Source organism: Oncorhynchus mykiss, chromosome 17 (assembly GCF_013265735.2).
Source record: "Oncorhynchus mykiss isolate Arlee chromosome 17, USDA_OmykA_1.1, whole genome shotgun sequence".
Taxonomy (NCBI): domain Eukaryota; kingdom Metazoa; phylum Chordata; class Actinopteri; order Salmoniformes; family Salmonidae; genus Oncorhynchus; species Oncorhynchus mykiss.
The window spans coordinates 45346659-45360880 of record NC_048581.1 but is presented as its reverse complement, the minus strand read 5'-3'; the positions used below and the strand labels follow the sequence as shown (position 1 = coordinate 45360880).

Sequence of the window (14222 nt, the reverse complement as noted above, 5' to 3'; positions counted from 1 at the left end):
CAGGGCAGAAATTTGATGAACTAACTTGTTGGAAAGGTGGCATCCTATGACGGTACCACATTGAAAGTGAGCTCTTCACTGAGCTCTTCAGTAAGGCCATTCTGCCAATGTTTGTCTATGGCGATTGCACAGGTGTGGCTGAAATAGCCGAATCCACTAATTTGATGGGGTGTCCACAGTAACAGCAGATTATGTGATGAGTCAAGAGTTAGTGAAAAAGGGTCAATACATATATTCCAGGTAGCTATTGGTTAACTATTTAACCAACTATTTAGCAGTCTTATGACTTGGGTTAGAAGCGTGAACCTGAAAAGGGGCGGTATGCAAATTGGAGTGGGTCCAGAGTGTCTGGGATGATGGTGTTGATTTGAGCCACGGCCAGCCTTTCAAAGCATTTCATGGCTACAGATGTGAGTGCTATGGGACGATAGTCATTTAGACAGGGTACTTTGGAATTATTGGGCACAGGGACTATGGTGGTCTGCTTGAAACATGTAGGTATTAGACTGGGTCAGTGAGAGGTTGAAAATGTTGAAGACACTTGCCAGCTGGCCAGCGCATGCTCTGAGTACGCGTCCTGGTAATCCGTCTGCGGGCTTGTAAATGTTAACCTGTTTAAAGGACTTACTCACATTGGCTGATCATGCAGTCGTCCGTAACAGCTGGTGCTCTCATGCATGGTTCAGTGTTGCTAGCCTGGAAACGAGCATAGAAGGGATTTAGCTCGTATTGTAGGCTCCCTTCACTGGAAAACTCATGGCTGGGTTTCCCTTTGTAATCTGGTAGTTTGCTAGCCCTGCCACATCCGACGAGTGTCAAAGCCGATGTAGTAGGATTCAATCTTGGTCCTGTATTGACGCTTTGCCTGTTTGATGGTTCGTCGCAAGGCATAGCGGGATTTCTTATAAGCATCCGTGTTAGTGTCCTGTTCCTTGAAAGCGGCAGCTCTAGCATTTAGCTCATTGCGGATGTTGCCTGTAATCCATGGCTTCTAGTTGGGATATGTACGTATGGTCACTGTGGGGACAACGTCATCAATGCACTTATTAATGAAGCCGGTGACTGATGTGGTAAACTCAACTCAAACCTCAATGCCATCGGATGAATCCTGGAACATATTCCATTCTGTGCTAGAAAAACAGTCCTGTAGCTTAGCATCCGCTTCATCGGACCACTTCCTTATTGAGCACGTCACTGTTACTTCCTGTTTGAATTTTTGCTTGTGAGCAGGAATCAGGAGGATAGATTTATTGTCAGATTTGCCAAATGGAGGGTGAGGGAGAACTTTGTATGTGTCTTTTTGTGTGGAGTGAAGGTGGTCTAGAGTTTTTTCACCTCTTGTTGCACAGGTGGCATGCTGGTAGAAACTAGGTAAAACGTTTTTCATTTTTCCTGCATTAAAATCACCGGCCAGTATGAGCACCACCTCTGCGTGAGCATTTTCTTGTTTGCATATGGCACTATACAGCTCGTTGAGTGTGGTCTTAGTGCCAGAATCGGTTTGTGGTGTTAAATAGACGGCTCCAAAAAATAGATGAAAACTCTCTTGGTAAATAGCATGGTCTACAGCTTATCATGAGCTATTCTAACTCAGGAGAGCAGAGCTTCAAGACATCCTTCAGATTAGAGATCGCGCACCAGCTTGTTATTAACATACACACACACCCTCCCTTGAGTTTCCCTGACGTATCAGTTATTCAGATCACGTTGATAAGATAGTCTCGAGCCTGTAAAACGACCACTATTCCATCCAACACCATTCCAGGTCCTATGGCTATCGTATGTAGATAGATGTCTTGATTCCTGTGTTTCAAATCTTATCCAACTTTTTAAAAGTTTGAAACAATTTAAAGTGATTTTAAACAGTGTCAAAATACTTTTACATGATATATTTCTGTCACATGGAATTTCTTTGAGTGTACAGAATAACTTATGTTTATCATTGCTGGCACATTCTCATAACTAACCAAATTCTTTATATTTATTTTTAATGTAATCTAATCTTCTTGTTTAGGTATGCACACTATCATCCTCTGACTGTCCCCCCCCCCCCCCCCCCCCCATCTCTTTTTACCCACCTTTCCTATCTTTTCCTCTATGCAGACTCTTTTTCAGGAGACACTACCCCATCAACAGTGTGACCTTCAGCAGCGTGGAGCCTCAGGACCAGAGGTGGGCCCAACGTCAGGCAAACGTTAGAGTAACCTTTAGACAACACATGGAACGATAGGTTCTGACACTGGCTTTATGCCTATATGCAACCACTGTTACATAGATCGTGTTTCTATGTGAATACCACCGAACGAACAGTAACAAATGATGTGTTTGAGCAAATACAGACCATAAGGGTCTTTAGCTATGTAACGAAGTTGACCTTGTGTTTTGTCATTTCTAAACACTGCTTAATTTGGTAAACAGATGTTGCAATGTAGTTTAGGGTTGGGGTCAATTCATCTCGTTCATTGTTATTTCAAATCTAATTGATCCCAACCCTGGCTAAATGTTGTAGGGTTAATAACAGTATTAACCCTGTATTGAGCTATTATGACTGCTACAGCTTGAAGGCTTCTATTAATGTTTCTAAATACTGGTACAGTATAAACCTGTTTGTGCAATGTGCAACTATAGTATACTTTTTTTCTGGTTAAGTACAACAGCTGTAACTTTATGACTGCTCTTTTTGGTGTATTTGAGAAGCTCTATCTGTCTCGTGCATCCATGTGATTATCTAAGCCTTGTCTTTATGTCCCTGTCTCTCTGCCTGTCTGTCTGCTTCAGGTGGACTAATTTTGATAAGTCAAGCAAGTAAGTGCATGTGTGTGTCTCTCTGCTTGTCTGTGTGTGTGGATAGCATTGTGTGTGTGCATGGCAATTTATCAAACAGTATCCTCTTTTAGAAAATATTACTTTTTATCAAATTGATCCTTACATTGAATGATCCTTAAAATATCATTTAAAGTGAATTAAAGTCAAGTGATGCGCCACGGTTCTTCTCATATCTGTGATTCTCATTAGAAGAACACAATGAGCGCACTGAAAAAGGGAACTCTGCTACCATCATAGATCTTAAAACAACAACCAGAAAACCTGTTCTCTTTGATTCACCTGTCTGTTGAACTAATCTCCTACGCCATCCTTTTTCTGGTCCCCTTTCATCACCTCCTTTCACCCCCCCCCCCCCCCCCCCCCCCTCTTTCTCTCTCATCATCCCTCTCTCCTGTAGGGTGTTTGGTTTTGTGGCCAGGCGGACGGGCAGCGCATCCGAGAACGTGTGTCACCTGTTCGCTGAGATGGACCCGGAGCAGCCAGCTGTGGCCATCGTCAACTTTATCAACAAGGTCATGCTGGGGCCCCAGCAGCAACGCAGATGAGCTAGGGCCCCTCAGAGCCACAACAGGGGATAACAGTGTGTGGGTCCCAGTGTGTAAACTGGTGGGCGATAATGGTTGGGTATGTGTTTCTGCAAATTTGTCGGTGTTTGTGTGTACAAATTGGTGAATGTGTGTACAAAGTGGTGGGTATGGGTCTGCAAATTGGTGTGTGTTTGTGTGTGTTCATGATTGAAGATAGCTGTCCACTGGTCCAGGAGAGGAACAGGATTGGACATGAATCATGTCCATCAAGACGGTATGTTAGAGTATATATTTTGAGGTTATACAGAGTTAAGCTTTTCCTCTACAGTTAAGTGAGTCGATTAACACCACCTCTACCGGGTGAGCTTTATATACTGTATATTATTTTGGGGGGTCCATTCAGTTACTGTTTGCCATCACCTTTCATTTAATCATGTTTGTATGACTATGAAGTATGTGTAATTTTAAATAGGCAAGCCTTATAAAAAAGCCTGTACAATGTCAATGACTACCCAGTTTGCACACAAGCAGATTTGGAAGATCACTTTTTATTGGTCAGTATTATGTTATTTCTGTATAGTCAACCTCTTTGACGAGTTGGACAAAACAGCACAGAAGCTGGTTATAGTAAATGTGTGAGTGTAATGGAATGTCAGAAATGGAATCGGAGTCATTTTTATTGCATTTATAGTTGAACTGGAATGGCAACATATCCTGGGTCGTGTTCATTATGTATTGAAACAAAGGATAACCTGGACTTACTCATTTTCATTTTCTGTTACGAAACCTTTTTAAAATGTTTTCCCTTGTGTGCCCTAATGAGCATGACCATGGTCTTTATGTTTTTTTCTATCATGCCAGTACTGAGGTGGTTACATTGGGCTGGCATGCCAAAGAGAGGAAAAGAAAGTGATCCCATGGAGAGGAATATGAAGAGGGCTATTTGAAGAGTTGATTAAATGCTATATTGATATGATGAACTCTGATGTTTTTAAATTAAAGTTTAAATTTACACACCATATCCCAAAGAATATTTTCCAAACCATAGAAGAACTTTCCTACACTATGTTTATGTATTTATTTAACAATGGTGCGTTATGCACTTCAATGTAGCGATTAATAAATGTGAGCATAGCTCACCATGTCCAAAGTGATATGGGCCTTGCATTAAGAATCAGAAAATACTCTTATTTTCCCCCCTAAAATGTATTTTTCAAACATCTAAATATATTTAATACTGTATGTAAACTAAATCAACTTGCTAGTGAACCTTGCAGTCAACTGTAAGATGAGTCGTAGCTGAACATCCTACAGCAAGATAAAAGAAAACTATGACAGAATAGATTGAACTAGAGATTATCTTGGGCCACATGTTTAATGATCCAATTTCCTGGACCTGCAATTTGCTTTGTATTAAACCAAACATACTGTATAGCCATATATAACGCTGAAGCCATAGACAACCAAGCACTCATATTTTGTTTCGTAAAGGAATATTTTATTATTGAGGTTTGATTCCCGTATACCTTTTTTGTGCTGTTTTGTTATCGAGTGTTTTACATGACAATCGTTGCAGTATTTAGATTAATGATTTATTGTTTGTATTTTTCATATGGAGTTTATGATATATTTTCAGTCTCTGATAAAGTTTATAACAAAGCAGTATAAGAAAAACATTGATATTTTAAACTGAAAATGTAGTAAATAAAGGGTTGGGGAAAAATGTGTTCTGTCTGCCTTAATTGCAATTACCTCACAAAAATGTTGTGATATTTCCAAGGGATTTTAGTAGATCCACCTAAATACTAATAGGCCTTCAGAACCAATAAAAACATACTAGAGCTATGTTAAGAGGTGGTAAACCATTTACAGTGCCTACAGAAAGCATTCACACCCTTTGAATTTTTCCACATTTTATTACAGCCTGAATTTCAAATGGATTCAATAAAGATTTTGTGTCACTGTCCTACACACAATACCCCATAATGTCAAGGTGGAATTATGTTTTTAGAAATGTTGACGAATTAATCAAAAGCGTCTTGTCAATAAGTATTCACCCCTTTGTTAAGGAAAGCCTAAATAAGTTTAAGAGTAGAGATTTTTTCAACAAGTCACATAATTTTTAAAAATAATTTCACCTTTATTTAATCAGGTAGGCCAGTTGAGAACCAGTTCTCATTTACAGCAGCGACCTCGCCAAGATAAAGCAAAGCAGTGCAACAAAAAACACAGTTACACATGGGATAAACAAAAGTATAGTCAACAACACAATAGAAAAATCTGTATACAGTGTATGCAAATGTGGTAAGGAGGTAAGGCAATGAATAGGTCAATAGTAGCGAAGTAATTACAATTTGTCAAATTAACACTGGAGTGATAGATGTGCAGATGATAATGTGCAAATAGAAATACTGGTGTGCAAATGAGCAAAAAAAGTTTAAAAAAAAACATAAAAAAACAATATGGGGATAAGTTATTTAGTTGGATGGGCTATTTACAGATGGGCTGTGTACAGCTGCAGCGATCGGTAAGCTGCTCAGATAGCTGGTTCTTAAAGTTGGATGGTGTATCAATACATCCAGTCCCATCAAAGATACAGGCGTCTTCACTCAATTGCCAGAGAGGAAGGAAACCGCTCAGGGAATTCACCATGAGGCCAAAGGTGATTTTAAAACATTTACAAAGATTAATGGCTGTGATAGGAAAAAACAGGATGGATCAATAACATTGTATTTACTCCACAATACTAACCTAAATGACAGTGAAAAGAAGGAAGCCTGTACAGAATAAAAATATTCCAACACATGCATCCTGTTTGCAATAAAGCACTAAAGTAAAACTGGGAAAAAAATGTGCCAAAGCAATGAACTTTGTCCTGAATACAAAGAGTTAAGAGTTGTTGGGTACACATAACTGAGTACCACTTTTCATATTTTCAAGCATGGTGGTGGCCACAATGTTATGGGTATGCTTGTCATCAGGAAGGACTAGGGAGTTAAGGATTACAAAAACTATGGAATAGAGCTAAGCACAGACAAGATCCTAGAGGAAAACGTGGTTGTCTGCTTTCCAACAGACACGGTTACAAATTCAAATTTCAGCAGGACAATAACTTAAAATGAGGCCAAATACACTGGAATTGCTTACCCATGTTCCAGAGTGGCCTAGTTACAGTTTTGACTTAAATCAGCCTGAAAATCTATGGCAAGACTTGAAAATGGCTTATTAGAATTGTAAAAATTATAATGTACAAATATTGTACAATCCAGATGTGCAAATTTCTTAGACTTACCCAGAAACTCACAGCTGTAATTGCTGCCAAAGATGATTCTAACATGTATTGACTTGGGGTGTGAACATCTACTTAAAATAGATACTTCTGTATTTAAGATTTCTTAAAACATGCTTTTTTACTTTAATCATTATGGGGTATTGTGTGTTGATGGGTGAGGAAAAAATATACATTTAATCCAGGCTGTAACACAAAATGTGGAATAAATCAAGGGGTATGAATACTTTCTGAAGGCACTGTATCTATGGCAGGGATCATCAACTAGATTCAGCTGCGGGCCTATTTTTTCTTGAGGGGATGGACGGGGGCTGGAATATAATAACAAATAATTTGGAGACTGCAAATTTGACCGCAAACCCAAAATATGCTTGACTAAAACATAATTTCAAACCTTGTTTACGTTTGTATACGATCACGTCTATTATGTTTGGGAATACTTTAGAAGATTTATTAAAATAAAATCAATTGGAGCAGATTGCCTGTTTTACAGTCTTACGTCCAACAATGAAAATACAAATGATTTAAAAAAGTAGTTTTTCTATTTTTTTTGCTTAGAAAACTTGGGGGCCCTAGTACAGATTTAAATTTTGACAGGAGACAACAAATCCACATCTGAGATATCTATCAGTAATTTCACTGTCCATAATATTTGTGTAACTGTTAGGATATTTTCAATCAAAATGACGAGGTCCTACCGAGATTTGAACTCGGATCGCTGGATTCAAAGTCCAGAGTGCTAACCATTACACCATAGGACCACTCGCATGAGAAATAGCTAAAACCTGGGTTCTTATCCGGTACATGCACGTGCCGTCAAACTCTTTACAATATGTTGTTATTAGCTACTCGTGCGTCGGTAATGCAATTCAGTAGCAATTTTGCCAACAGACATATTAAACGTGGAATTGCAAAAACATGCATGCCGAAATGCTAGGCAAAATAAAGACATTGCTACCAAACAAGCTAATTAATCAGCTAGCTTAGTTGAACAGCTAGCGTACTGCATATATTAGAGAAGCATGGCAGCTAGCTTTTCCCGAAGTGCTTTCCTACGTAGCTTGCTAACAAATAATACATCCGATAATAGGCATGTATTTGTCGTTTTCGCTTCTGCTTTCAACAGCTAGCTGAGGGTGTTGATATTCGTCCTAACTAGCAAAAGTCACTAGCTAGCTATTAGCTAGCCAGCTAACGCTAGCATATTTATGCTGGCTGTTAGCTAAATGTAACCAAAAAAGGCAATCCCACAAGCAGGTCCCTAAATGTAGAAGACGAATCTCGGATTCTGCATGACATACTATAGCAGGCAAAACGTTCTAATCGCCGTCCTTTTCGTCCCATTAGCTTAGCTAGCTAGCTCTGCTGTAAGTGTGGTTTTGCTGCATGCACATGATGGCACTGCTTTCTTAGCCCTGGCTATAATATTGCGGCTTAAATTGTAAATAGTCTGTAGAGGGGGCTAGAGAGTTACGGCCCAGGGTTAGCCTGGGTCACCAGTAATATAATGCTCAACCAGAGGAATATTCAGTAAATAATACATCTTTGGGTCTAATTAGGCCTACAAACTACTTATATTTTATATGGGCAGTATTTATGGATTTGTTAAAGCTGGGAATTGTGAATAAAAATACTTGTTGGGACTTGTGAACATTCCAAACAAAACAAATTGCATCCTTTCCCATTGACAGAAATGTATGTTCTGACTGTAAAATCCCATAATATGTGTATGTGCTTTATGTGTGTGTGTGTGTGTGAGAGAGAGTTGGGGGAGGGTTCTGGCCAGTGATACGTCATTATCAAGACATAAAATACTTAACAATTCATGTGACTGACTCATGTGAACTCGTGACAACTTTCCAGGATAAAGTCCCCCGGCTCACACTAACATTAATCTTGTATCAGCTACAGGTGTAATTTACCTGCTATCTATGTTCGACATAGAATACGATACAGGTCTCAAACGTACTCCAACGACTACAAGAAATCAACCCCCGAAGAGTAGGAGGAAATGGCATCAATACTGAGATTTGAAAGCACGTCTGACTAAACAAACGTGAAGTAGCCTAATGTTAGGCATTTCTCCTCACTTCAGAGGCCATTACAGAGGATTGTGAATAGGATTGTTTTTTTTTTATGTCTTCCAAACATTATCTCCAAGAAAAGGATTTATCCTGTCCTGTGTGCTGTGACATCTTAAGGGATCCTGACCACCTGTCAGGTAGCCATAGCTTCTGTAAAGCCTGTCTCAATGAATTCTGGACAGTCCCATTTCTAGAAGATCCTCAACAGGACAACCTCCTTGTAATCTGATTTTAAAGAAACTGTGTGAGGCTTTTTCACGGGAGGAGTCAGAGAGCTTCAGCAGGTCTGGGGTGCTCTGTATTCTACACAGAGTAAAACTCAAACTGTACTGTCCAAATGATAAACAGCCTGTGAGTTGTCAAACAACAACAAAAAACATGCAAACCACAAGTTCTGTCCCATAGATGAAGCTGCACAGGATTATAAGGTATAAGCAAAGCCCACTCTTATAAGACATACCGGTAATAAATCTATGACTACGACCTAATTTTGCTGAAACTTATACATTTTACAGCAGTATAAATATCAAAAGTAATAAAAGCAGGAATAGAGAGACTTTCCTCAAATGTAAGTGTCATGTTTCATTCCATGGAGGAACTCAAGGCTACATTGAAGGAGCCCTTAAACTTTCAGTTACTCGCAACAAAGTTCTTTCTGAGTTGATTTGTATGTCAACCCCAAAAAATTGCCTGGATCTCAGTTGCATTGCATAGTACGAGATAGAAATCAATATTTTTTTCAACTGACTATGCAATGTCCAATCAGTGAGCAGAGTAAAGTTGTCTGCTAAACACCTTTGTATACAGTCGTGTGTGGGGAAAAAAAGTATTTCTTCCTTACGATGTTGCCTTCTTTCGATACTTTAACAGATTGTTTTTCTAACTGACAATAAACATCAGTTGCATGAACATGTTTGTGCAGACAAATATCAGATGTATCTTGTTGTGTCAAATACATTGTACAACCTGAGTGTGAAAAGAGCTTAAAAGCTCAATGTACTCTAATTATGTAATTTGGGCCATATGCCAGATTGTGCCTGTATTTGTTTACAAAATGATGTATAGAATGCTGAAACCTTTTAGTTGACCTCTTGGTGTTTATTCAACATCTTCTACCCCCAAGCTATAAGACCCCAAGAACATCTACTCAGACTATTTGCATTGTCGGACAGGCACTGAATATCTTTGATTTCAAATCAAATAAAAATGTGTCAAATGCGTTGAATACAACAGGTAAATGCTTACAAGCCCTTAAACAACAAGGTGTGAAGAAAAATACATAAAAAAATAAATACAAATATCTTTAAAAAATTTAAAAATAATTTCAACTAATAATTAAAGAGCAACAGTAAAATAACAATAGCGAGGCTATATACAGGGGGTACTGGTACAGAGTCAATGTGCGGGGGCACCAGTTTGTCGAGATAATTGAAGTAATATGTATATGTAGGTAGAGTTATTGAAGTGACTATTCATAGATAACAAACAGAGAGTAGCAGCAGTGTAAAAAGGGAGCGGGACAATGGAAATAGTCTGGGTAGCCATGTGATTAGATGTTCAGGAGTCTTATGACTTGGGGTTAGAAGCTGTATAGAAGTCTCTTGGACCTAGACTTGGCGTTCTGGTACTGTATGCTGTGCAGTAGCAGAGAGAACAGTCTATGACTAGGGTGGCTGGAGTCTTTGACCATTTTTAGGGCCTTCCTCTGACACCGCCTGGTATAGAGATTCTGGATGACAGAAAGGTTGGCCCCAGTGATGTACTGGGCTGTACACACAACCCTCTGTAGTGCCTTACGGTCGGAGGCCGAGCAGTTGCAATACCAGGAAGTGATGCAACCAGTCAGGATGCTCTCGATGGTGGAGCTGTAGAAACCTTTGAGAATCTGAGGACCCATGCCAAATATTTCAAATCAAATCAAATTTTATTTGTCACACACACATGATTAGTAGATGTTATGGCGAGTGTAGCAATGCTTGTGCTTCTAGTTCCGACAGTGCAGTAATATCTAACAAGTAATCTAACAAATTCACAACGACTACATTATACACACAAATGTAAAGGGAGGAATAAGAATATGTGCATATAAATATATGGATGAGCGACGAACGTGCGGCATAGGCAAGATGCAGTAGATGGTATAGAATACAGTAAATACAAATTAGATGAGTAATGTAGGATATGTGGACATTATTAAAGTGGCATTATTTAAATTGACTAGTTATACCTTTTATTAAATCAGTTTATTACATTTATTAATGTGGCCAGAGATTTGAGTCTGTATGTTGGCAGCAGCCACTCAATGTTAGTGGTGGCTGTTTAACAGTCTGATGGCTTTGAGATATAAGCTTTTTTTTGAGTCTCTTGGTCCCAGCTTTGATGCACCTGTACTGACCTCGCCTTCTGGATGATAGCAGGGTGAACAGGCAGTGGCTCGGGTGGTTGTTGTCCTTGATGATCTTTTTGGCCTTCCTGTGACATCGGGTGCTGTAGGTGTCCAAGAGGGCAGGTAGTTTGCCTCTGGTGCTGCATTGTGTAGACCGCACTACCCTCTGGAGAGCCTTGCGGTTGTGGGCGGAGCAGTTGCCGTACCAGGCGGTGATATAGCCCGACTGGATGCTCTCGATTGTGCATCTGTAAAAGTTTAAGTGTTATAGGTGACAAGCCAAATTTCTTCAGCCTCCTGAGGTTGAAGAGGCGCTATTGCACCTTCTTCACCACGCTGTCTGTGTGGGTGGACCATTTTAGTTTGTCTGTGATGTGTACGCTGAGGAATTTAAAACTTTCCACCTTCTCTAGTACTATACCGTCAATGGGGATAGGGGGGTGTTTGAGGTTGTTTTCCTGACACCACACTCCGAGGGCCCTCACCACCTCCCTGTTGGCCGTCTCGTCGTTGTTGGTAATCAAGACTACCACTGTAGTGTCGTCTGCAAACTTCATGATTGAGTTGGAGGTGTGCATGGCCACGCAGTCATGGGTGAACAGGGAGTACAGGAAGGGGCTGAGAATGCACCCTTGTGGGACCCCCCAGTGTGGAGGATCAGCTGGGTGGTGATGATGTTTCCAACCCTCACCACCTAGGGGCAACCCGTCAGAAAGTCCAAGACGTTGATGTCCGCGAAGCACTTCATGGCTACAGACGTGAGTGCTATGGGTCGGTAGTCATTTAGGCAGGTTACCTTAGTGTTCTTGGGCACAGGGACTATGGTTGTCTGCTTGAAACATGTTGGTATTACAGACTCAGACAGGGAGAGGTTGAAAATGTCAGTGAAGACACTTGCTTGTTGGTCAGCGCAAGCTCGGAGTGCACGTCCTGGTAATCCAACTGACCCTGCAGCCTTGTGAATGTTGACTTGTTCAAAGGCCTTACTCACATCGGCTGCGGAGTGCGTGATCACACAGTTGTCCGGAACAGCTGGTGCTCTCATGCATGCTTCATTGTTGCTTGTCTCAAAGCGACCATAGAAGTAATTTAGCTAGTGTGGTAGGCTCGTGTCACTGGGCAGCTCACGGCTGTTTCCCTTTGTAGTCTGTAATAGTTTGCAAGCTCTGCCACATCCGACAAGTGTCGGAGCCAGTGTAGTACGATTCAATCTTAGTCCTGTATTGATGCATTGCCTGTTTGATGGTTCATCGGAGGGCATAGCGGGTTAGAATCTCTACCTTTTAGCTCATTGTAGATTTTGCCTTTAATCCATGGCTTCTGGTTGGGGTATGTACGTACTGTCACTGTGGGAACAACGTCATTGATGCACTTATTGATGAAGCCAGTGACTGATGTGGTGTACTCCTCAACGCCATCAGAAGAATCCCGGAACATATTCCAGTCTGTGCTAGCAAAACAGTCCTGTAGTTTAGCATCTGCTTCATCTGACCACTTTTTTACTGACTGAGTCACTGGTGCTTCCTGCTTTAGTTTTTACTTGTAAACTGGAATAAAGGAGGATAGAATTATGGCCAGATTTGCCAAATGGAGGGCGAGGGAGAGCTTTGTCCGTGTCAGAAATTAGGTAAAACTTATTTCAGTTTTCCTGCATTAAAGTCCCCGGCCACTAGGAGCGCCGCCTCTGGGTGAGCATTTTCCTGTTTACTTATGGCCCTATGCAGCTTATTGAATGTGGTCTTAGTACCAGCATCGTTTTTTGATGGTATGTAGACAGCTACATATCACCACCAGCTAATACAGATGAAAACTCTCTTGGTAAATAGTGTGGTCTACAGCTTATCATGAGATACTCTACCTCAGGCGAGCAAAACCTTGAGACTTCCTTAGATTTCGTGCACCAGCTGTTGTTTACAAATATACATAGACCGTCACCCTTAGTCTTACCAGAGGCCGCTGTTCTATCCTTGTATATTTTCAACATAATTTAGCTCATAGACTTTTGTTTACTTACAACGTATCTTGGCAATCTATTTATTAAGAACATGATGAGCTAGACCAGGGTTCTCCATCCCTGTTCCTGGAGAACTACCCTCCTATAGGTTTTTGCTCCAACCCCAGTTGTAACTAACCTGATTCAGTTCATCAACAAGCTATTTATTAGAATCAGGTGCGCTAGATTAGGGTTGGAGTGAAAATCAACAGGACAGTGGCTCTCCAGGAACAGGGTTGGAGAATCCTTAGCTAGACAATGTACAACCTGAGTGTGAACAGAATGTAAAATGTAATAATGGACTGATGAGTTGTCATGAATGTTGTGTATGAGAATAGACAGCATAATGTTATTATGCACACAATGCCTTTGTTTAAAGGTGCGTGCACTTGTTCAGTGCACGATCACATAATCCATCCTCCTCATTGGTTAATAACATCTCAATTGATGGTCCTCGTTGGTGGATGGCCTGTGTAATAATACTACCCTTTGACCAGGCAGATGGAGAGATCTCTGGAAACAGCCATGTCTTCTCCTCTTTCAATATTAAAATAAACCGTCTTATTCATGATGCACTCCTATACACTGTCGTGTTCCTTCCAAGAGCAAAAATAACCCGCTCCCTTTAACCAGGGATGGAACAATGAGTGCTGATTTTCCTCTACATGAGCATACCGTGCTCCAGATGAGAGGCTGTATTTGTTTGCAAAATTTGTTTATGGAAGTTTAGATTCATCAAGCACTGATTCTTCAGACTGACACACAACATCCACCCCATGAATGCAGACAGAACTCCTTCAACCAAGGTATGGCTTTTTATAAGTTAGGCAATTGTAACATTTGTTATCAACCATCAGATGTAGTGAAGTGTTCTTTTAGCCTGAATACTTTGCATTTTACAAACGTCCAATTTTGGGATTTCAAACATTATGGTCTCTTTTGTATGCTTTGAAGGGTTGATGTCAATTCCAGCCTGATTCAGTCACTTTGGGAAATTAATTGAACATTTTCTATTTCGTTTTTTGGTCATCCGGTACCGAAACTGCTCCCTCTACAACGGAAAATCCTGACTATTATTTTTATTTTGTCTCTTTTTGCAGTGTCCACTGAAACCACA

At 40.4% G+C, this 14222-nt stretch overlaps 1 protein-coding gene and 1 non-coding gene across 9 annotated transcripts in view; one reads left to right on the top strand and one right to left on the bottom strand.

Annotated features, from left to right (window-relative positions):
• Window positions 1-5078, top strand: part of LOC110493953 (tensin-2) — an 80773-nt gene extending 75695 nt beyond the window's left edge. For 7 of the 8 annotated variants that reach the window (XM_036949975.1, XM_036949974.1, XM_036949971.1 and 4 more), the window contains 3 exons: window positions 2104-2172; window positions 2779-2805; window positions 3224-5078. In XM_036949975.1, the coding sequence (XP_036805870.1) occupies window positions 2104-2172; window positions 2779-2805; window positions 3224-3371 (244 nt within the window). In that variant the 3' untranslated portion in view covers window positions 3372-5078. The remainder of the gene's footprint in view (window positions 1-2103; window positions 2173-2778; window positions 2806-3223) is intronic. The other variant, XM_036949972.1, reaches the window with a different exon arrangement.
• Window positions 5079-7331: 2253 nt separating this feature from the next.
• Window positions 7332-7403, bottom strand: trnaq-uug. Its single transcript has one exon. It is a non-coding gene; the product is annotated as a tRNA-Gln (tRNA).
• Window positions 7404-14222: the final 6819 nt, after the last annotated feature.